The 25,015-nt window shown below is 41.6% G+C and overlaps 1 protein-coding gene across 4 annotated transcripts in view; it reads right to left on the reverse strand.

Annotated features, from left to right (window-relative positions):
* Window positions 1-495: 495 nt before the first annotated feature.
* Window positions 496-25,015, reverse strand: part of drd3 (dopamine receptor D3) — a 25,226-nt gene continuing 706 nt past the window's right edge. Inside the window, exons 2-8 of one of the 4 annotated variants that reach the window (XM_026180730.1) lie at window positions 23,197-23,529; window positions 17,309-17,421; window positions 13,822-13,958; window positions 9,863-10,056; window positions 6,219-6,284; window positions 3,329-3,695; window positions 496-1,660 (exon numbers count right to left, since the gene is read on the reverse strand). In XM_026180730.1, coding sequence (XP_026036515.1) covers window positions 1,383-1,660; window positions 3,329-3,695; window positions 6,219-6,284; window positions 9,863-10,056; window positions 13,822-13,958; window positions 17,309-17,421; window positions 23,197-23,487 — 1,446 coding nt within the window. In that variant the 5' untranslated portion in view covers window positions 23,488-23,529 and the 3' untranslated portion in view covers window positions 496-1,382. Of the gene's footprint in view, window positions 1,722-3,328; window positions 3,699-6,218; window positions 6,285-9,862; window positions 10,057-13,821; window positions 13,959-17,308; window positions 17,422-23,196; window positions 23,530-25,015 lie in introns of all 4 variants that reach the window. The other 3 variants (XM_026180729.1, XM_026180732.1, XM_026180731.1) reach the window with 3 other exon arrangements.

A 25,015-nucleotide genomic window follows, 5' to 3' on the forward strand; every position in this document is an offset into this window, starting at 1 on the left:
TGCCACGAGCTATTGATGTTTGCATTATGATGATTACAAACTGTATGTTCCGCTCATGTCCCAGCGTACATCCATAAATAAAAACATGCACACACACTCACGCGCCCGTTTACACACCTTGTGCGTCATCATCATAACCGGTTTCAGCGGAACGACTCGATGGCACAAAGCGTCAGGGGAGCAGGTGTTTATGCCTGTCAGAGGAGTAGAGAGAGCCTGAGATGTGGGCTGAGAAACACCGACCCCCTTCTCCTTCCTGCAGCTTTCCATCCATCTTCTTTTTCTCCCCTCTATTCCTCCTCCTACAGTCATCTTTGATCCCTGTTCTCTCACTTCATTTCTTTCATTTTTGGCTTCACTCATTCCCACTCAGCCCCCCCTTCATCATCCCTTATCTCTGTTTTGCTCCTCAGACTCATCCTCTCTCTGTTTCTTAAATCTTCAAAGTATCATGGTCACTCAGCTTGGCTCCTCCACGGTCCTCTGCAGAACTCTTTTATGCACCAAACTCTAATGGCATCTTTCATGACAAGTAACATTTAGATGTATGCACGCATACATGAGCCTCAAAAATGTTTCATCTATTTTTTTTAAATTTTATTGACAACATAATGCAGTAAATATTCAGTTGCGCAGCCAATCAGAGCAGCCAAGCAGGCAGCTCTGATGAAGTCATAGGGAGGGTTGCGGATAAATAGACAGTCGCTTTAAAAAACAAACAAACAAACAAAAAAACTGAATGTCTCCACTCTGCATCACATTAAAACATCACACATTTCTAATGAATGGATGAATCCACACTGAGCACAATGTCTCCAGACCAGGACAATCTTCAGGGACCGGCGTGATGACAGAGAGCTGAGAGGAGTTAGTCCACACAGTGCGGTGGCATTTGCCCCCAGACAACTGAGGCCTGCATCTTTGCGATCAATTTTTCAGCTTTAAGGATCCTTTTTTTTTTTTTTTTTACCCCAGAGCCTTCACAGCTACATCGAATTGAAAGAGCGTGAGCGGAGCACACGAGTACCATCAATTAGTCAACACATTACGTTAGCAGCAGGCTTCTGAACGAAGCGGCCTGCAGCTCTACAGTCAGTTTTTCAGTCTCTCACACTTCCATCAATCTGAAAGTACTGAATGGATGAAGCGTGCCAATGAGCAGTACACATAATGCACAACCCACATCCACAAGAAAGCCCAAAGCTTGTGCTATAAATAAGACTGTATGCATGTTTAAGTGTCATTTGAGGAGTCATACTGTTCAAATACAATCCCAGCCATGTCGAGAAATGAAAGCTTTAGCCCTCGTCGGAGTCCGAAAAGTAAACTTCCATCTGTATTTGCATTTATTGTACCCTGCAGTGTTTGTCCATTTCTGTGCTTCACCTTGGTGCCGCTGTGTAACTTATGCAGCACACAAAGCATGCACCTCTCTGGCCACTGTTTACTAAATGCTCCGCGCCGGACTTGTAGCGCGGGTGCGCAGCCTCATTTCCATTTAAATTTCCTGACGTGGCTCCTTCCTCAGCAGCTGAGGATCTTGATGAAGGCCCGTCTGAACTCGATGTTGAAGGTGGTGTAGATAACAGGGTTGAGGGCGCTGTTGACATACCCGAGCCAGGTGAAAGCACTGTAAAGTTCAGGAGGCACGTAGCATGTCCTGCAGTGAGTGTTCAGAATGTGAGTCACAAAGAAAGGCAGCCAGCAGATGAGAAACACCCCTGGAGCGGGCAGACAGCAGAGAGGTATGGAGAAAGGACAAAACGGAATTGAAGGTGTACGCCGGACAGAGTGGTGGGTATAGTAATAACATTTAAAATAAAAAGGAAGAGAAAAGGAGAGAAAGAAAACAGAATTCGTGTTAATCATGGTCACAGCACATGCTGGCTAAAACCTCCCTCAAACAGTTGTTGTGCCTGAAAATGAACAAATAAATGAATGAAATGAAATGTTATCTACCAAAGCCTTCTTAACAACCCTATAATAACTACACTGGGTTGAAACCTGCATCTGCAGGAACAGTAATGGTTTGTTCACAACAAACACAAAGCGAGGTTACGCTTTGTGACGCAGATTTACGATAACAATTTAAATTTATTTCCCTCTTTGCACAAATGGGTGGGCACGGTGGCGGTTAGCACCACTACCTCGCAGCAACAAGGTCCTTGCTTTAACGCCCTCATCACCCGGGGCCTTTCTATGTGGAGTTTGCATATTCTCCATGTGCCTCGGTTGGTTTCCTCCAGGTACTCCAGCTTCCTCCCACAGTCCAAAGATATGCATGTTGGCCATAGATATGAGCTGCATAAATGTGGCGTGCAGTCTAAAGTGCTTTGATTTGTCATTAAATGAAAAAGTGGAATATAAAACCCAGTCCATTTGCACTTTCTATGCAGTTAAGCTGCATTAAAGTGTCCCTTCATGTTTGGTGTGAACACAAAGTAGTGTTTCTCTGACAGTTTTGAAAAAAAAAGAAGAATAAAATAAAATAAAGAACGGATTAAGCCCTACTTTTGTCTGCTCTAACGTAAGCTTCAAATGTTACAGTGTCTAACTACATAGTTTACCACCTGCAGATAAATACAGACATGGATAAATCTTCCACTATTGCCCTGTTGCTAGTGAGCAGACCTATGAGGACACTTTTAATGGGCCAATTAGACCAGTTTTAACCTGTGGTTTGTGCGGTAGTCATATTGAAGTCTTACCCATCAGCGGCCATCAGGATACATTTTATTGTGTATAAACAAGACTGTAAATGCTGCATTGTAGCTTGAGCAATCATTAAATTCAAGCGCTATAATTGGTGTCTTGACATTGCGGTAAAGTTGTGGTCAGTTTGGATGAAAAAGCAAGGCTGGGATTGTCTTCTGTGCATGCGCCACTGGCTTTCACTGACACCAGTGTAATGTAATCGGGCACCTCTGATTACATTTTGTCAGTGAGATCTATGCTGTGTCAGAGCTAACTGGACCAGGCCTAAATAAGCAACCTGGCTGATAATTGGAGCGTGTGAAAGCTGTGTCAGGAGCTACAGTGTGTGCGTTGTCTGGGCCGACACAGTGAACCCGAGGCCTGACATTTCAGCTTGATTTATTGTAGTATAGATAAGAAAAATATGCAGGAAATGCACACAGTGAGAAAAAAACGTGTTGGTACTGTCGTGGGTATATGTGGCAGAAGAGTTAATCCTACAAATGTGAAAGAAGTCGAAGCAGAATAAGCAACTCGGTCATATATCGCCTCTCTAAAAGCTGCCTGTGTTATAGAGTGTGTTACTGTGACATTTACACTTTCATTTCCTCAGCTTATCTCAGTCTCCACTCACCGAGCACAATGGCCAGCATCTGAGTGGCTTTTTTCTCCCTCGCGTGCATGCTCCTGAATCGGGGATTGCTGATGTGAGACATCGGCCGCAGTGATGTGTGCGTTTGCCCGTTGGACAGATCTTTCACCTCACAGCTCATCCTGACAGGAGGACGTTGGATCTGGCTGTTCTCGTCGGGGTCCCGTTCCCCCCGCTCCTCCTCTACATCCATCTCGGTGCGGCCACACGAGGCATGGCTGATGCTACAGTAGTTCTGCATGTCCACCGGGGGCAGCACTGAGTTCTCCACCGGCCCAGTCTTTGGGCGTTTGCCCCACAGGCATCCTGAGAGCAGGTTAGGCTTGGAAGGACCCGAGGGTTCTTCACTCTGCTGACACGAGACACGACACAGTTATTGACAGCTTGAAATCAATAGAGGCTTAATGCTGGGTTGGTGTGCTGGACGTATCAGGACAACAGTTTCGAGCCTGAAATTAATTTTTCAAGTGCTTCCACACCAATGCTTCCAACAGACAAACTGATGTGATTTTTCAAGGGGTTTACATACTGTCACCGGTCCCTTTTTCAGGGACACCGAAACAGCTGAACTGCTCCTTAATGTAAATATTGAATCAGCCAGTCACATGACTACAACTGCTTTAGAGGATGGAGACATGGCCAAAACAAACCTGCTGAACTTCAAAGTGAGCATCGTGGGTGATTAAAGTTACTTTGTGTAACAGTTCCTGGTGAAACTGGACATTTGTTTCATGGATGTGTTTTCAGCACCTCATTGAGTCTATTCCACTATTAATTAAGGGAGCTTTAAAGGCAAAAAGGAGTCCATGACAATATTAGCAAGGTGTATTTTAGATTATGTGATGTTTTATTGTGTGACTGGCACCAGGGAATTGAGAAAAGACATTTATTAACTCTGTGCTTTTTACAAATTTGGATTTAATTGTGTGATGGAAACTTTGCTAAATAAAACAATAATTAATTTATCTTATTATGGCCACAACGATTCCTAAATTTTGAACAATTTGAACAATTCCACAGCAGAATAGTAACAGTAAATAACCAGACATCCTAATAGTGTGTTCACAGATAGGAGGGCACGCTGCGGTACATTCAAGACCAGTAAAGACGCATGTAGGAGATCAGAGACAAACCAAAATCATATAAAATGGAATGAAAACAAGCGGTCACCTCAGCAGATGGATCTACAGATTTTATGCCAGATGCACTCCCCGACACAACCCTCCCATTTATCTGTACTTGGGACCAGCTGCCAGAGTGCAGTATGACCCTGATGCTGGGTTTGTGTCTTCTCCCAGGATCAAGCTGGGGATATTTTACATGTAAGGCAAATGTGCTAACTACTGCACCACAGAGCCACTAGTATCTGAGCATCAGCTGGCAGACAAAGTTTCCATCTGGTGAACATATTCAACCATTTATTTGCAACAGAGACAGATGAAACAAAACCAGCTAGGCAGGATGAAGGCTCAGTGGTTAGCACTGTAGCCAGACAGCAAGAGGGCCTGGTTTGTCCTGCCATTGAGATATATATTAATACTTCTTATCTCATTCTAGGACACTGTTGTAAAGGAGATTTTTCATCACAAAAGTTTCACTACCTGGTTTAAAAAAGGATTAAAAAAAAGACATTTTCCTCTGTAGAGGGTAAAAACCAAAACAGAGGTTAAAGATCCACAATAAACACCCCCAAGCAGCAGATGGCTGCCCCTCCCTGAGCCTGGATAGGCCAGAGATTTCTTCCTGTTTAAAGGCAGTTTTCCTTCCCACTGTCACCAAGTGATTGCTCTAATTTATTGAATGGCTTTCTCTTGTAGGGTCTTTATCTTACAATATACAGTGCTTTGGGGTGACTGCTGTTGGGATTTGGTGCTATATAAATCAAACTGAATTGAAATACAAGTTTAAACGTTTCCGTGTGCCTGCTGAATGCCTAAATATCTATTTGTTTGCTTCACCTGTCTTGACTAAGGTGACTATGTGCCAATTTTGTGTTTTCAGCTTGTGTTGCCACCCCAGAGTATTGAAAACAACATTATTCCGGTTTTAATGTTTGAATTAAGTCATCACACTTCACTGCTCTACCTTCTATTTCCCCTCACCCCTCGTAATATCTATTGAGAAATTGCCTTTAGCTTATCCTCCTTAACCTCATGCGGAAAATATGTGGAGCTGAGAGCTGGGCTGCTCTGCTAAGCCAACAAAGTGGCAAATAAGACTCAGAAAAATGTAAAGTTATGGTCAATACATATCTGAAGGGCTCTTCAGATGGACTAAAAGTGTGCCCGACTCCAAGTTCAATAGTTGACATTCAGCACACGCCAAGAAATCCTGCTACATTTTAGGAGCTGTTTCATTTATCTCTTGTGCCAGCAATTACTTTAACTTTCCAAACCTGTGACAAATTCAATCTCAATTTTCCCTCTCCAGCAATAACACGTTTTTAAGCACTGTACAATTTGCAGTAAGACCACAAACATGAATTTGCATGATATTCTCAGCCCATCGCGCTTTTTTATTTCGTTGCTGATATGAATCCTCTGCCGTTGAATGCTGTGTGAATTTTGCAGGTGCTGAATTTTGCAAGTGCATCTCACGCAGTCTTTGCTGAGCCACGCTTCACAATCACAATTCCTGGCTCCTTCTGTGACCCCCCCAGGCTGCGACCACACAGCCAAATGAGAAAAAAAATCGAATTTATCTGAATACGTCATAGAGACACCGAGATGAAAAGCTAAAATTCATGCAACCACATTACAAAACTCCAACACAGTCAATATAAGTTACCTAAGCATTAAACAGTGATATATAAGTTAAAAAACAAAAGTAGAGCAATAGAAAAAAATAAAATCTGGTTTAACATAACACCCACCACTTTAATCCTTATAGGTGACAAGTCGTGCTTCGCCTTTGGAGTCTCTTCTTGCAGACAGGTCTCCTACGGGGATCAGAGGAAAGTTCAACAGAGAAAATGGTTTCCAGAGAAATGAACAAAACCCCGTCACCTCAACCCCATCAGTCCACAAGTGGAACATATTTGTGCTGTTCACTTCAAACTCATTGATCCATCTCTTTTCATCTCCAGAATGCTTTCATTAAAATTCAACCAATTCTCATTGAGCGTCCCCGACGCGGACTAAAAATCAAAAGAATTAGGATTTACGCCTGTTGTGCCTTCAGTCACTCCCTCCCGAGCCGAACGCTGTGCAGTCCAATTAAAGCTTGCTGCGAAAATAGAGATAGGTGCCTTTGAAACACACAAAAAAGACATACTCCCCCTTCATAGGAAACGTTTATTCTCTTGACTCAGTAAGAGTCCTATTATCTTGTTTAAAAACATCATTCCACCGTAGTTCTCTCAACCTGAACCCCTGCAGAGCTGGCATCTTACAGCTGGAGGCCTCCACTCCTGGATGAGATTCCAAAATGGGACTGCACTGTTATCTAGTGTAAAAACGGAGGGAACAAAGGGAAACAAAGGGTGCAATGAACACAGCCAGAATACTCAGGAAGCTTCTAGGTGTGGCAAAGCTATTCAAGTCACTGGGTTGACTTGTCTTTTTATAGACCATATTTTAATAATAGGGTGCAGATGTATTAAACGTGACCTAATGTATCCTTGCCTGTGGTTATTGACATCCATCATCTGTATGATAGATGTAACTGGGACACGATTGAAAAACTGACAGCTTGTTGAGAGAAAGAAATTGTCTCATAATAGAGATTAAAGAACAATGTGACCCTTGTGCCGACATTATTATTATGAGGACTAAAATATAACTTAAGCTTGCTTTGTTTGTCAGATCCATCCATCCATCCATCCAATTTTACTTGAATAAAGGTCACATGACCCCATCAGCGCACATTAATCAAAGTAAAACATTTTCACTGAAGTTACTTTAACTTCTTATTAATTCTCAGCTGGTTTTGCTATGCAACAAAACATGGAAATGTCCACATGTGTCAACAATGATGTCTATTTGCAGTCCTGTGAAAAACTAAATAGACCCTCACTGTCTTTATAGAAATTAAGCAGCAGCCAGGTGATGCTAATCAAATGCACTTGATTAAAGTGTTCCTCTATAAAAGCAGGGGTAGTGATAAGCTGATGGTGTGGTGAAAACATGATCTTACAATCTTCCTAGGAGTGGACATCCAACCATATTTCCCATTCAAGCTCAAGACCAACATGTCAGGCTCTATAGGCCTCAGTTAGCTTATTAAACCTTAAAGGTCATCACAGTGCAATTAGAAAATGACTAAACCGGTATGGGTTGTTTGGAAGAATTGCCAGGAAAAAGTCTTCAAAAAGAACACGCGGCAGAGCTTAGCTTTGCAAATTTGCATCTAAACAAACCACAAAACATCTGGAGCGATCTCCTTTGGATAGATGACGCCAAATTGGAGATGTTGGGTCATAATGCAAAGTGCCAAATTTGGTGAAAAAAACCACCATACGCCAACTGTCAAGCACGGTGGTGGCGGGATGATGATTTGTCTTGTTTTGCAGACACAGACCAGGGCACCTTACAATCATTGAGTCATCTATGAGCTCCTCTGTATACCAAAGTATTCTAGAGTCAAATGTGAGGGCATCTGTCTAACAGCTGTGCAGCAGGACAATGATCCCAAGCACAGGAGCAAACCCACAACAGAGTGGCTGAAAAAGAAGAATCAAAGTGTTGTAATTGCAGAGTCAAAATCCAGACCTCAACCTGATTGAAATGCAGTGGTGGGACCTTAAGAGAGCTGTAAAGAAATGAATGTCTGGAAATGAAGTGGAGCAACATCGTAAGGCAGAATGGGCCAAAACTCCTTGACAATGACACAAGAGACTGATAAAAGCATTGTCATGGTCCCTGTGCCTCCCCGGCCAGCCCAGTGTGGCCACAAGTGTTTGTTGTTTTACTCTCTCTGCTTCCCTCGCCTTGCTCTCTCTCTCTCTCCTACCTGTCTGCGTGGGCGGAGCTCTGATTGGGCTCTCGCCCTTGGCCCACGCACCTGCAGCTGATCTCCGGTGATTTGCAGCTCTTCTTAGGTCAGGGGCTCTGAGCTACTCGTTGCTGGAATATTGAGTAACTCTCGTTAGTATTGCCTGGCTTCATTGCGATTCTGTTGTTCCCGTGCTTGCCTTCGACTTACCCTCGTCTGTGTTAATAGGTTTACCTGGATCAGCCCTTTTGTGACCCCTGGGCCCCGTGAGTGTGAGTGGGCAGCTTGTGTGGAGATTGTTTGGACAAGGAGCGGAGCAAGTGCGAAGAAGTGTGTTTCCCCAGTGTACATAGCGCACCAGTGTGATTAATAAAGTATTGTTGAACCGTGCTTTCTCAGTCTGCGCCTGAGTCCGTTCCACCTCCATGACAGTCATAGAGAAAAGCAACACCTCAAGTTATTGCTACTAAAGGTGGTTTCACAAACTACTGAATCATTGAAGTACTTGGATTTTTACAGCACTTCAGGGAGTCCAGTGAAAACCTTTTTTCTGACTGTCAACAAATAATTATGCATTTTTTTTGTTTTTGTTTATTTACTTTTTCATTCAGATTTTTTTAATATATTCAGCATATCATAATATAAAATTCAGCATATCAGAAGAAGACACCTTTTCCCGGGCACTTTTACAGTATTTCTGGCACCGGTTTTCTTGTTGATCACTTTGTCTACATTTTGTACTCTAAAATTAAACAATTATTAGAGTCTAATAGAGTTTTTTCCCCCCCTGTGCACACCGGGAATCTATCTAATTGTAAAAGGGTCCAAAATAAAGGTGAGTTGTAATTCATTATCGGTGCATAAAATTGGTGAATGCAAATAAGTGAGTGAGACAGAATCTGAGAAAGATGAATTTGCTGTGAGGAAAATACACTTACAATAAATCAGGAGCTAAATAACAGTTTTTCAGAAATGGAGCACAGTGAATGTGAAAGGTGTTATAATAGTATAATAACTGGTCTAGCTGCCCAGTTATTATTTTTGACATCTTAGGTTTGATATATGAAAGAAAAATAAAAAGAAAGGATGATGTGTTTATTTTGCCCTCAGCAAAAATAATTCGGGCACCACCGTGGCCCCTTTATACTCTGACGTCTGTCAGAATATCTGTTCTTTAATGTGACATTTATAGAATAATTAAATGATTTTGTGGAAGCAGGAACACGTAGACCAGAGAAGCGGAATCCCTCACAACCGCATCGGCAAATCACACCCTGGTCAGATGATTATTAAATCATTATAACAGCACATCTACAGTTCTAAACATCATGAGCTCATTATAAAAGAGTCAAGGCAATCTCAGTGTAAGTAATCAAGTGAATCTTATTGTTATTCATAAATGTTTGGAAGATTTTGTGGCTTTTTATGACAAGGTCAAAAACTTCTTCATGATGACCCCCAAAGCTGCTCCTCTAAATAGATTTTTAGAATCAATAGATAATTATTGTTAAACTAACTATCTCATAAAGCATCTTTTACTATACCGTGCACCACTAAAAAAACTAATAATGGAAACCGACTCACCACAGACGGTGGGGTGGAGCCTGGCTGCACCTTCCCACTGGCCTGTCCAAAAGTGATCCTCTTCCGCCTCATCCTGAGGAAGACGTAGATGCGGATGTAAACCAGCAGAGTGACAATAAACGGCAAATAGAAGGATACCACAGAAGAGTAGATCACAAAGTCAGGGTTGGAGATGGAGCACACCAAAGGGTCGTCTGCAATAAAAGGAAAATATCATTATGGAAAACAGCCTTAAAATTATAGGATAATAAAAGAGACAAACATCATCATTTAAAGCTGGCTCTCTGACCCCAGAGTATGCTGTCAATCTTGAAAATAGCCTTGATCGTTTGTCCTCTTTTCATATAATGCCTATATATCGAACACATGCTATACCCCAACAGAGATCACTGCACGATAGAGACATAACTGATCTGACAAGAACTGAGCAATAAATTCAGGATAAGAGACCACTTCATATAATAAAGGCTGACAAATTCCTCATCCAAAATCATGTCACACAGAGAGTGGGATGAAGGATGGATAGATACAATCTATTTGGTGCCACTCTCCAAACTACCTTCAGCTGCTAGACTCAGAGTACTGATTATTTCTTTTTTGTTTGGGAACAAAACAGATTTGTCTGTTTGAGCTGATCCGTGTCAGTCGATTACTTCAAAAGAAAGACGAAGGATTTCAGACCTAACAGGACCCCCCCCACCCCACCCCGGTCTCCGCCCCTGAGTGGTCAGATTCCTGCAATAAACAGCCGTTGTTTCACTCTGGCTATAGGTAGACTAAACTTAGTGCTTGCACGTCTGTGATTTGCTTTACATTGTGTTTCACTAATGGTCTTAATTGTGTGTGTTCACTCATGCATCTGTGTTGCTGCTGGCTATTGAAATTAAAATAGCTGCTGGTGACATTGTTCATATTTCGTTATTTAGCTTCAAACTATATGTGATTTGGCTTTACAGCACATCTTCAGTGTTGGAAAACACAAATGATTTTTAACAATAAACAAGACGGCATCTGTTTTCCACTTGACGTAACCTCATCCAATCAGACTGCAATGCAAACAATATTTTGAAAGGACAAAAGAAATATTTGCTTTACTTTTCTTGTTAACTAGAAAAATGTGTGACAGAGCAAACAAAGTTGCAAAGTTTTTTCTTTGAAGGACTTCCTACAATAATTAAAAACAACAAAAGAACAAAAATAAAAACCAACCATAAAAGGAGCACGGATCATGAATAAATCAATACAAAAATCTAAAAGGATCAAAAGCAAAGAAGACAGGGATAAATAAACAAGTATTAAATATATAAAACAGCCACTTACCAAAGATACAAAAAAGGCCTCCAATGAAACAGTGTATTAAGAGGAGGTTTAATGGACATAAATGATTCAATCAATCAAGTGCAATCTTTGAAGTAGAGAAGAAAGTGTTGAAATAAGAAAGTGATTTCAGTGACTTTGATTGTGGCGTGGTATTGCAGAAAGTGCTGATCTGCTGTGCTAGTGTACTACCATCTCTAGGGTTTCCTGAGAATGGGCCGAAAAAGAGAAAATATCAGTGAGCTGCAGTTCTCAGGGTGAAAATGCCTTGTTTATCCCAGAGGTCAGAGGAGAATGGCCAGACTGCTTTGAGTTGATAGCAAGGCAACAGTAACTCAAATAATTGCTCATATAACTGCGGCAGATGGCCGCCCCTCCCTGAACCTGCTGTGCTGGAGGTGTCATCCTGTTAAAAGGGAGTTTTTCCTTCCCTCTGTTGCCAAAGCACTTACTCACAGGGGGTCATATGATTGTTAGGGTTTTCTCTGTTGTATTGTTGTAGGGTCTACCACACAATATAAAGCGCCTTGAGACGACAATTCACATCGGGTCACCAAAATTGAACAGCAGAAGATTTGAAAAATGTTGCCTGCTCTGATGAGTTTCAACCACCTGAAAGCATCCAAACAATGGTGGTGTAATATTCTTGTCCCATTTTTATTTATTTATTTATTTTACCAAATATCGATTCATATGTACTCCACATTCACCAGATCTCAATCTCTCCAGTAGAGCACCTTTGGGATTTGCTCGAACAGGAGTTTGACATCATGGATGTGATGCCGAATCTGAATCTGTGCCATGATGACTTAAAGCACTTCTGAAGGCAGAAGGAGGAACCAACCCAGTACTAGCAATGTGTAACTAATGAAGAAGCAAGTGAGTGTGTCAGTGAGCACCCAGGCATGATCGGGGTTAATGAGTGCTTATAGTAATTTAGAACATGTCTAATTAATGCTTTAATAGCAACATTTTAAAATGAGGAAAATAGCAAGCGGCAATTTATTGTAAGTGTAATTTTAACTGGAAGAAGTAAAAATATGAAATTTAAAGGCATCTATGACCTAATCAGGGGCAGACAGAAATGCACACAAGCACATGAGTGACAAATAAGGCTCAGCATAAAAACAACTGTCTATCCAACAGGCAGATAGAAATTTGGGGGCTGATGATTTAAAGTTTTGACAATAAAGAAGGCTCTATGTGAAAATCCAGTGTTGAGTGCACAAAGGTAAACAGAACCACTTTTGCAAATATCAGGAAAAAGTCCACAATTTATTCTGGACAAGCCAACAAACTTGCTAACGTGCCATCTCTGCATCTTCTCAGGGGAAAGCATTTTGAACTATAATCATCCCTCACTCCAAAAGACATAACAGTGGAGCCATTTTTGGCCTCATGACAGTGTTTGGCTCCATGTTCCTTGAGCAGATAGCTGTTTTATGCTCTGAAATTCATTGTGTGAATGCTCTCTTTGTTTGCTCAATATAAGCTTGTCTATTTCAGAGGCAGGGCCGTAGCAGATGTAATGCCACGCTACAACACATTTGTAAACAAGCAATAAGCAACCCAAATCAAAAATGATGTAGTGTTAAAAAGCAAAAGACTCTCTGTCCTACCTGGTTTCACTGACAGTGAATGCCTCGAGTATAAAACTATAGGTTTTCTGACCACGATTGTGTATGAAAGTGGATACTTGGATGAGCTGAATACTTCAGATGCTGAGTTCAAGATTTTATGTTCTACTTGCAGACAAGAATGAGGGGATTTTTGTTCCTGCACTGATCCCACAATAGAGTAAAACGCTGTTAGAATAAATACAGAACAGCATAGAAAAGTATCTGTATAAAAACACATGCAAAATAAAAAATAGCCCTACTGTGCACAGTACAGGAATCACTGCACATCCTGCTGTGTCTTTTGGTCATGCATACTTATCAACCTCACCTAATGCTCCCGTTGCACTGTAACAGGAGAAAACCCACCATCAACACTGCATCCACCCTCTGCACCTCCCTCCTGTTGTAATCTCCTTGCTACACTACAATCCTCCCTCGCTCTTCTTCTCCTTAGTCAGGCTTCTACACCTGTAAAATGTTCATCTGAGCAGATTCACCATCTGTTGATGGTAAACGCTCTTACTTGTGCAAGTAACAACATCCAAATGAGAAAAGCTGTAACGCTGGGTTTTATTAATAACCAACAGCAGCAGTTGTGGCATTGCAGTGAATCTTCCACTTGTTGGTTTATAAATTTACTTATTTTTTAACAGGAAATATTGTAGCTGTCAGAAATTGCACAAAATCTCAAACTCTGTGAAAACGCTGCAAATGTGTGACATGAATGGTCATTTTCTCTGTGATTACATCCTCACAACATGACAGGAATACTGCATTAGACTCTGCTTCCCTGATCTGCCCACATCCTTCAGATTCGACATGCTTCAGCTCTTAATGCCAATAATATCATTTGCTGTTACTTTCACAGACTTGACAAAACTCAGACGACACATGAAATGTTTACAGCACTTGAGTTACTCGCCACGGCCATCCTAAATGCTAAGAACACTAAACTTTAATTCTAAATTACGTAATTAACGTTAACCAGAAAACAAGCCAAAGTCGAAATGTTGCTGAGCTGACCTGTGGTGTTGAATCCAAACAACAGGGGGCAGGACACCGCGAAGGCCAAGACCCACACGGTAGCAATCATGACAAACACTCTTTTTCTGGAGCGATGAGTGGTGTTGTACAAGACGGGCATCACTACTGCCGTATACCTGCAGACACAGACAAGGATTAGAGTTTGCTTTGCAGACGTATTTGTACAGAGGACAGGTGGTGACATTTGAATGAAGGAAAAAGTGCTGATGCGGTCCTGCAAAAGGGAATAATTAGAGGGAGAAAAAGAATGTTGGGCTTTGGGGATGCCAAGAAATGCAATGCAGAGAAAAAGTGGATGGTATAAAGACCAACAATGGGAAGGCGTACCAGGCACTATTATTTAGAAACAAATGGGTATTCAGCAGTAACTCTAGTGAGGCTTTGATTTAAGAGTTAATCAGCACACTATATGCCAAGAGTGTATAATGAGCCCGGAAAAACTGTCCAGCAATAGCCTAGAAGAAGCTGCAATTATGCTGGAACCCAACCCAAAATAGATGTGATGTAATGTTGTTTAGAGCCAGACAACTGCCATGATTGTTTATCCTCATCAGGCTAATTACTCCTGTTCTTCTCTGGGCAAAATGCAGAGTGAAACCCGGAGCCAAACGCGGACATCCACTAAAAATATTCTTCCCACGCTGCTTCCCTTTGCCTTTAACCTCCTGCCACGGCGCTGCTGGGTTAGAATAAATGCAAAGATTTAAAAAAAAATTAAGGAAAAGAAAGGAAAAAAGTTGAATGATAAAAAAAATTATAGGCAACCTTTATTGATCAAGCGCTGCTTTACGTTACACCTTTAGTTTCATCAACTCTTAAAATCACCACTCAAAGCACGACTTAAACTGTAAGTACTTTCACCGGGACAATTCTCCTTGAAGTTTCACGGTAGAACTTGGGTTATCGCGTATTTACGCTGCTTCTGAAGAGCCGTTGAAAGCTGACAAATCCTCTGTTTTCAAAGAGATCAATGCGATAAACTAACGGCGCTGCTGCGAAGGTAAAAATGATCTCAGTGACACGCAATGTCCCAGGGGCTTTGCATTAATTTAGAAGCACACAAACATCTGATGCTGCAGAGGTGCTTTTGACTTCTGTATTAAACAGGAAGAAGAGCAGCGTTCAGGACGACTTCATTGCTCAGGTGCAAATTATGAAACATCCAAAAGAATCAAGCAGTCCAACAAATAAAAGAAGGGTTTCAGGATATCTAATTTGCTAATTTAATTGTGAAGACAGCCCCATAAAGTATTTAACCAGTTGGATTCGTACAAAAAAATGATGTCAGGAAAGTTTTACAGGATACAATCGCTGCCAGATTAACATGTTTATATGCTCTGGAATTGGGGCCACTGCCCTGTTTTGGCCTCAGAGCTCCATGGCATTTCTGTTGTGCCATGTTGCCTCATTAAACCCGGATTCTCATTGTTGGTTTTGTTGTTTATTAATTCATTTATAATGATTTCTTGGCCACTTCTGACAGGAGACACATTTCATGAACACAGCATTGACATAGCAAGATTTATTTATTTTTTGCTGTTGTTCTGGATTTTGGATTCAGGGTTATGAGTTTGAGGTTTTTTTTAGATTCTTGTTTTCTATTTCGTGTGCTGTTTTCATTGTTCTTTTGCTTTTGGACTTGAGTTATTTCTGAAGTCTAACTAGTGTTTGTTTAGCTCAGTGCAGTTTCAACTGCACCTGCAGTTCAATAGAATTCGTTACTATCTACCTCGAGCATTTGCATTATTTGCATTTGCATTGTTATTATTCTTTACACTCGACGCTTCATTATGGAAGTTTGGTTATTTATATCTGATTATTTCATTGTTAATAAACCAAGAACCAGTAGCAAGTGTCTTTGGAATAGTGAACAAGTGACAAACTCTCACGATAAGCTCTCTAAGTGATCGAAGCTGCAGATGTCTCTGTAGGTTTTTGACTAGAAGAAACTCCCACCACACTGTGAACATTTTCTCGCTGGCATTATAAAAATATCACTACTAAAATTAAGTGTAGGAATGTTATATTTTACTTTTTATAACCTCCACCAAGGGGGTTGTGGGATTGGTTTTTTTAATGTTTATATTTTGTCCAATTTACTCAAAAAAAAAAAAATTCTGAACAGATTTGCATTGACGTTTTGGGCCCTGGCCCAACTTAGAAGTGATTCACTTTTGGAGTCGATCCAAAGGAGGACTCTTTGGAAGTAGTCTTCACCACTGTGAGGTAGGGCCGTTTCCCATTATATCCTCACAAATGCTTATCATATTGATGTAACAAAAATTGGCAGATATCGTTTTGATGTTCTTGAGGAAATCTAAGCTGGAGCCAGAGATCCTTCGTCCAGGGACTCGCTTTGTGGAGGGAGTTCTCAGCTCTGGAGGAAATGTGGTCTTTGACGGCTCTTGCTTGGACAGAGATTCTTGTTGATATGTGGCCACCACTCTGGTTTCACGTTTCCTCCTTATCTGGCAGAGTGGTTCAGATCTGCTCGTTTGTTGGGTCTTTTTCTGTGGAGTTGGCATGTTCATCCTGTGCCCATGTGAGTTTTCTCTAGCAGCTTTCTTCCATGGTCCGAATACATCCATGTTAATTTATTGGCAATTCTAAGTTAGCTGTAGCTGTATCTTAGGCAATGATGCAATATAAAGTAATATAATGAGTAACAAATCAAGAGTAATAGCAATGTGTTAAAACCCCACAACAAATACTGCAGGAGAACCTTGTTTGTTATTGCGGCAAATGAATGTATTTGAAATAATACCAAAAACTCAGAGTCACACAAAGTGAAACTGGGACTTATAAAACATTTACTGTCATGCAAACTCATGAAAGCGCTCATTTTCCCATGCAGTCGTATTCGCTGCAGAGAAAGGCAAACACTCCCTTCTCCATACAGGCTGAGCAAATATATCCCCCCGAGAGTTCTTATGCATCAGTGTATTCATCCTGTGCAGTTGAACCCCTGATGCCTGTGGGGTTCCAAGTTCAAAGACCCTTTAGAGATATTAAATGTTCACTTTGATACAAGAACAAAACCTACGCAAATAATGATGTAAACACCAGATGCTGCAGGAGAGGTTCGAGGTCCTCATGCTTGACATTTTCCTGTGCAATGGCACAAACATCTTCTCAGCAATTAGCCAAAAACCTAAAAACACCTAGCCTGCATGCACATGCTCACTCCTGTTACTTTCTCACTGTCTCTCGTTGTGAGAAACTTGCACGCTGAGATGCACACACAGACACACAACTATCAAGAAGATACGAGCAAGATGGGGAAAATATTTTAATCCTTCAGCGAGCTTTGAAATGTCTACGTGGCGAGGTGACGGAAAAAAAGTCTAACAGAGATGACATTTACACTGGAGATGTCATGGCAACATCTGTAGTCATACATAGTAACTGCAGCAAAAAGATAAAGACACACACACACACACACACACACACACTCACTCGCACTCACCTGTCAATGCTGATAGCGCACAGGTTGAGAATACTGGCGGTGCACATCATCACATCCAGCGTGACAAAGACGTTACAGTAGAGGCGGCTGAAAAGCCAGGCTCCGCCGACCACCTGCAAAGGACAGACAGGCAGATTAACGACACTCACGTTTCCCCCTCCTTTTCTTCCCCTTCTTCACAGTCAAGTGTGAAGTGCAGCGCAGGTGACAAAAAGGTTTCGTGAAGAAGGGAAAAAAAGGGCACACAAGAGGCACTTTGGCCCAAATTACATAAAGAAAATCAAGTCTGAGCTGCCAGCATGAGTCACATATTAACCCTGACACACTACCGGGATATCACTTTGGTTTATTAATGTGTGTTTATGTTATGATATAGTGTTTCAGATTTGTAGCGAGGTAATCTGAAGTACTCAAGTGCAAAAAGTCCTGTTATTCCAGTGCTGTGATGAGTGGCATGGAAATAAGCCGAAGGAGGGTGCCCATCTAAATGCAAGGTTTAATTACACTGAAGGTGTTTGTCAGACTTTTTTTCACAAAGGGCATAAGCCTCCAGTTAACACACCAGTACTCCCACCTCTTCCTCCCCAGCAGAGTCTTACTCAAGTCGACAGGCTTTCATTCAGGCACTATAATACCTGGTAATAACTGTCTGACAGAGATAAATGGGATCCAAGCAGCATTGCCTCACTACTGAATCTCTCAAATCCAGCATGTGAATATATGCCTACCTACACAGAGAGGCAGCAGGCAAACATGGGAATATGCACATAAACATACAAGTATGTAAATAGGTAAAATTAGCTTCTTTTTGCTATTTTTTTTCTACACCAGAGGTGTTACACGTTCGAATTCAGAAAAATTTCACATGCCTAACCTGCTTAACCTAACATCGTCATAACCTTTTTCGACACGTGGAAATCCAAATTTCATCCCAAAGAAGGGATTCTGCCAACTTCACACACAAAAATCAGTTGCTTTCTGTTGAATAAAGTCTTCTCTCAGGAGGCTCGGGGGGAATTTTGGCAGGTCTCAGATAATTATCTAATGACGACGGCACAATGATGCCATTGTGGTTATGATTGCTACTAAGATAACAAAGTTTCAACACAAATTCTTCCACAAACTAAAGGTGTGAAAATTGAAGAACAGCTTTGCGTTGTGTACCAGTTTGAAACTACATACTGTTTCTCTTCAATTTGTAAGTATTTAGTGTGCTCACATGAGACACCGTTTCCTGGAAGTCAGTGTTTTCCACAGTTGTTGCTTGAAATACAACATTGCAATGCAGTGTTTTATGTACCAGCTTCATTGACAGTGAAAATCTTTATGCTTTCAGTAAAATGGAAGGAATTGGGCCTCATCATACTGAGTCATGAATGCCTGCATCTATTCAAGCAAATTGCTGTGGCACCTCTCTCATCTTGATTTTAAGCCCAAACACTAACCAAGAACTAGATGTTTAAAGAAATAAAGAACCTAGATCATGCTTTAAATCTTTGTGGCCCCAATTAAATACATTTCCAATAAATAAGGGCTCTACACACATTATGTTCATGCATGTAAACAGCACTGCAACATAATGGAAGAGGACTCTAAATTATTTTAATAAGTGTGTGAGACCAATACAAAAAGTCAGGCAAATAAAGCCACCACCCAGGGAGAAGTAGAAATCATGTTTTGAACTATTGACCGTGAGCTTGATATGAATCTCCTGTTCCACCACATACTAAAGCTCTTTTATTGGATTGAGACCTGGTGACTGTGGAGGCCAGTTGAAGACAGTGAAGTCATGGTCATGTTCGAGAAACCAGTTTGTGATGATCTGAGCTTTGTGTAATAATATGTTATGCTGCTTAATGCTGCCATCAGAAGATGGGTACACTGTGGTCATAATGGCATGAACATGCTCAGCAACAATACTCAGGTAGGCTGTGGTAATGAAGTTATGCTGAATTGGCACAGAGTGGTCCAAAGTATGGCGAGAAAATATCCACCAAATATACACCAGCAGCACCCTGAACGGTTGATACAAGACAGGATGGATCCATGTCTTCATGTTGTTTAAGACAGATTCTGATCCTCCCATCTGAAATGTTGCAGCAGAAACTGAGATTCATCAGGCCAGCCAATGTTATGTTTTTCCAGTCAACTATTATCTCGCCTATTGATCCCACGTGAATTGTAGCTTCACTTTCACCTGGTGTGGTCTTCTGCTGCTGTAGTTCATCTGCTTCAAGGTTGGTAAACCTCAGGGATGGTCGTGTGTGAAGATCCCAGCAGATGAGCAGTTTCTGAGACACGAACCAACAACTATGCCACATTCAAAGTTACTTAAATTACTTTTCTTCCCCATTCTAATGCTCAAACTTCAGCAGGTCGTCTTGACCATGTCTACGTACCTAAATGCTTTGAAAGTAATACATGTGATTGGCTGATTACATATTTGTACTAATGAGCAGCTGAACAGGTGTCATCGATTACAAGTCATCGATCCAGGGATGATGTTGTCATGTCTGTGTGCGGCAGGCAGTAATGGTGGACCCAAAGTGCAGACTCATGGAGGCAAAAAGGTGAACTCAAACACAGCATTACTGCAGGATGGCAAAAAATAACTGAACTGAAAATAAAAATAAACTAAACAAGGTATGCAGGCTGACAGACAGAACACACAGTAAGAGATGATGGAGATCACGACAGAGACCGAGGAAAACACAGGACTTAAATACACAGAGGGTGCAATTAGGGAATGGGAGATGGGAGGGAAACAGAGCTGGGACAAATCAGACCTCAAGAGACAAGGAAAACAAAACTAGAAACACTGACACGGACTTTCAAAGTAAAACAGGAAACATAACACAGAGCCCCAACAAGGGGATACAGGTGACAGGGGAGACAGAGGAACCATGAAGCAGAGACAGAAACCAGGAGACTAAGAATGCTAACATAGAAACCAAAATACTAGAAATATAAATAATGACAAAATCAAAGTTCAATAATAATAAAAAACTCAAAACACTGGGTCAACAACCCAGGTACCCTAACAGATTTGACTCGTAAAGTACTGTATGTTTTTTACTGAGAATGCACAAGCTAATTATAAGACGAGATCAGACGTTGGTAGTTCAATTCCTGACTGCTAATCTGCATGCCAAAGTTGCTCCGATGCATTCATTGGCGTGTCAATGTTAGATATAAAGGTGTATAAAAAGTGCTCGTGTGAATGAGGCAAGTCGTACAAAGCGCTCCAAGTGCTCGAGTATAAAAGTGCTATATATGAACCGGCTCATTTAACACCTGACTACCCTAAAAAGAGAATATAGCCTCCACTTTATAAATGGAGCCGTTTCTATACAGTCATGTTGCATATTTTTGGAGGCTGAGCGACATTGTTTAGGATGAAGTGCTAGACGTGAGCGCTCATTCATTACTGCCATTGCAACCACTTTGCTCAAGTACAAGTCATAGATCAGCTGCTCCATTCAAGGATAATATGACTTGCTCAAGGGCACATGATTGGCTCCCGCTGAGGACAGGAAGAGCGACGCTCACTGACTTTTCTCGTAAGAACACACCTGCTGAAGCTCACCAGCATCCCTCTACATCAGGTTAATCCGCAGACCTTCAGATTACAGCTCCCAGGGTGATGGTGCTTAGTCTTGGGAGCTGAAAGTCTTTACCTCTGATGCTGAATAAGTTTCTCCCCAGCCTTTTTTTAAAACAATATTCTTTTAAATTTACTCTAAAATAATGAATATTGGACTTTTGTGTCATATTATCTTTTAATAACCAGTTTTTACAGTGTTTAATAAGCTCCCCTTTGAATCTGAAATGAGGAGATCCAACTCCAAATTTAAAAAAAAAGTAGCACATGCTTTTACAACATAGCTGCTCGCTAGGAAGTTAAACCCATGACTGAACCCTGTCGAGGTTTATGGCGCCCTAAATTTACCTTTCGGAGGATGTAATCATCTTTAATTTGTCAACTTCTGCTCACTGGGTGTGTAATTACTTTTTTTTGGGTCGGTCTGCTGTTGAATCTTCTGCACTGCAGGAGAAAAAGCACTTTCTGCTGACACTGTGCAAAATTCTTGCACGAAAGGTTGGCTGCTTATTAAACACAACCGGACTTCAGGACTCATGTTGGCAAACACCTGTCCTGCAGGAACACTCTCTGTCTCTGCGTGCTTCAAGGAGGTTGTTCTATACACACCTATGAGCCTGCCTGAAGTAAATTTGCAGCGTTCAGTGACCTTAGTGAAGTGTGGTTGTCTGATGGTCATGTGCACCTGCATACTTAATGGAGCTGGTGAACAGCAAGTAACACGAAGGAAAGCGATAATTACCAGAAAAACTATGTTACACTAGTGAGTAATCTTCAAGTAGTAAATAAAAGTGAACAGAAACTATAAAAAGCTTTTTGCTGCGAAGGTTGGATAAGAATGAAATTCACAAGTTTGCAGAAGCCTCTTTATCATCTGCGGCTCAGCCAATTACAGAGCAGATGACGCCCTTATTTAATATTCAATATATCCTTAAGCAATTATGCATAATCTACATAAATACTGAATCACTATCTAAAATACTTTCATCATCATTACTGTCTTTGGATCACCCACACAGCTGTCACCATGTAATAAGCTCAAATGACCCTCATCCTTTCCCTCTTTGAGTTTAGCTTTTTTATTTTGTCTTCCACACAACTTTCCTCTGTTCTCTTCATAATCTCAACTCATTCACTCCTAAATAACGGTATTTTATCCCGTCTACATCCTCCATATTTCTAATCATGTCTTGCTTCCCCCCTGCTTCAGGGCTCTCCATGATTTATTTGCTGTTAGGCGGCACTTCTGCAGCTGTTAGTGGGAATATTGCAGGGTACTAATTATCAACAATTAATAAAAACAAACATCCATAAGCAGGCAAACATGCAATTAGGATTAAAAATGGTGTAATCCCAATAGGAATGGGAACTAGTTTGTTAGCAAGTGAAAAGAAATGATGAAACAGTGATAGCTGAGTGAAACACTTGCTTAAAATGAATGGTTGAAATAGTTAGAAAATGTACATGGATAAATAAAAATGAACTACCAAGGTGTAATTAGAAGGGGCAAAACGTTTGACCTTAACACTTTAGCTGGTTTCTGTTTGGCTGTAATTTCCTTTAAGGTCCGATTCTTCTAAAGCTTTTCTAATAAGAAGAAAATTAAATTGCTCTTTGGAAGTCCTGCTGTGGGTATCTGCATGTGCATCCATGAGATTTCAGCTCAAACTGGCGCTGAAAGCAAATATCAACTTCTGTTTCAAACCAATCCCAGCCACATGTTGAGGAGTATCTCAAAGACCAAACAGTGTATTTCTGTGGAAGGCCCTGCAGGCTGGCAAGAACACGTTGCATCAGAATTTGTCCAGCAGGGTAAGATCATCAGTGCAAAGACCTGTTGTAATATTATGGGGCAACTGAGTGAGAACACTGGGCACAAAATGACCTGAAATCTTCTTGTCTCATTTTGCCCCCTGCAACTCTGTGATGTTCTCTGGAATTCAGGTTAAAGAGTTGAAGTGCGGGCATGGTGGAGAAGAATAAGCGGAGAGCTGGAAGCGGTGTAGTGCATCACAAGAAAATTCAAAGGGAAAAACAGACCAACGCAAATGAGTTCCATTTCTGTCAGATCCCACCTCAGCATGGATAAAAGTTTGATTCAGCTTCTGCTACTCTAAACATTAGCAGCAGGAATGAAACCTCTGCCAAACAGTGCAAAATATGACCATTCAACCTCCAAAATATGTAAAGAAAATCCTTCTATATGGATGTAATTACAATACATTTTTAAAACGCTATTGAAAAGAACATGCGTGAGATACTGAAGGATGTAAATGCAGACACTCACCTCCAGGTAGACAGCCCAGGGCATGACCAGAGAGGCCACGAGCAGGTCAGACACAGCCAGGCTCACCACCAGGTAGTTGGTGGTTGTCTGGAGGGAACGTTCCCTCAGCACGGCCAGACACACCAACACGTTCCCAAACACGATGGCTAGGATAAGCAGGGAGTACAGCATGGCATAGTAATTGCGCTCCCCTTCATCCTGCCATGGTGCCTCCAAGGTCTCATTCCTCTCATCCCATCTGAGGCGCTCTGACTCATTCCAGAGCCGCTCCGAGCTGCTAAACATCGCCATTGAGACGTCCCAGTGACATGGGAGGTGAGATGTTTGGCAGACCTGCCCAAAGAAAAGAGTATTGGAATAAACACACAACCTTCTGTTTCCTTTTGGATTCCCACACTTTAGTCATTAGGTGAATTTACCCATAGAAAGGCCTGCTGGAAAACAGATGCTGACTCCCAACACAAGTCAGATGCACTGATAAATGAAACGTAAGGAGATAAATCCCAGCAGTAACACTCTCTTTGCAGAGCATCGCTGCTTTTTGCTGGCACGAGAGTTTCATTTCTCCTGCTGAATAAAAAATGGGGGAGTGTATTGACGCCTCTTCACGATACGGCTCCATGGCTCCTATAGAGACAATCATCTCCATAAAGACTCAGCAGACAATGTATGCTTCGACTGTGCAATGCATTTATGATTGTTCCAGTCAGCCTTTCAAAAGCACTGCGATCGTTCCTGTAAATGGCATCTAAAACAACTGATAAAAACAGGAGCTATAAAACAGAGATGGTAGCTTTAATTAGGGCCTGGAAGAGAAGCCTTAAGCAGTGTCTGGAAGGTTAGTTCATCAGGGAGGGGTAATAAGTCTGTGCTGCCACCCTGAGAGGTCTGCTTGGCTCCGTGCTCCTTGCACTCAGCCCTTCTTCTCATTTATCATCAAACCTCCCTATCTGGCCCAAGTCCAGATATCAGCCCACTGTGGTAATACTCACACCTGTGTCTAGATGGTAAACATACTGATCCATCTAATCCAGCTTCCCCCATTCTTTCAGTGACAGAAACAGGGAGAAAGACACAGAGAAAATCAGATCCTTTTTAGAACTGGCTCAGACCCAGGAGGCTTTTAAAGATTTTCTCAGTCTATAATGCTACCAAGCTCTTCAATAGCTCCTGTATCGTATTATTGTCCACAGGAGAACCTGAAGAAGCAGGGGAAAGCCAGGCACCAATACCGATCACCTTGAAGTCTCCTCAGGGGAGTGCAGCAGTGGATTTATCACAGAATGAGGTGTGGCAGGTTGCAGGGATGCCAATCAAAAAATATTTGAGGAAAACCACATCTGTACACGTACACACACACACACACACACACACACACACACACACACACACACACACACACACACACACACACACACACAGTGTGTGTTCAGTCTGAACAGGAGCACAAGGTCGCATATTGCTCTGCTGAAGGGTTTGTTTATACTTGTAACAAGTGCTAATTGGACCTGATTGCCCTGTGCACACTTTTGTTTTACGACCTCGCTTTAATGTTAACCGCTTATTCCGGCCTCTCACTGCTCCTATCCAGGGGTCTGACCTCTCATAAGTGCCTGTGAAGTAGGCATCTAACAGACCCTTCAATGCACATGCATGGTGGCATCGCATCTGACTCAGCGGACATGCTCTGAAGTCACAGTGAAGCCTGCACAGTGGCGGCGATCGTGACGGTGTTTAACTTTATGTTTTTTCGTAAAGACAGTTATGTTAACCCAATAATACCGTAAACTGCGCATAGACTAAGGGGTGGGCTGCTGCC

This window comes from Astatotilapia calliptera, chromosome 9, assembly GCF_900246225.1.
Source record: "Astatotilapia calliptera chromosome 9, fAstCal1.2, whole genome shotgun sequence".
Classification (NCBI taxonomy): domain Eukaryota; kingdom Metazoa; phylum Chordata; class Actinopteri; order Cichliformes; family Cichlidae; genus Astatotilapia; species Astatotilapia calliptera.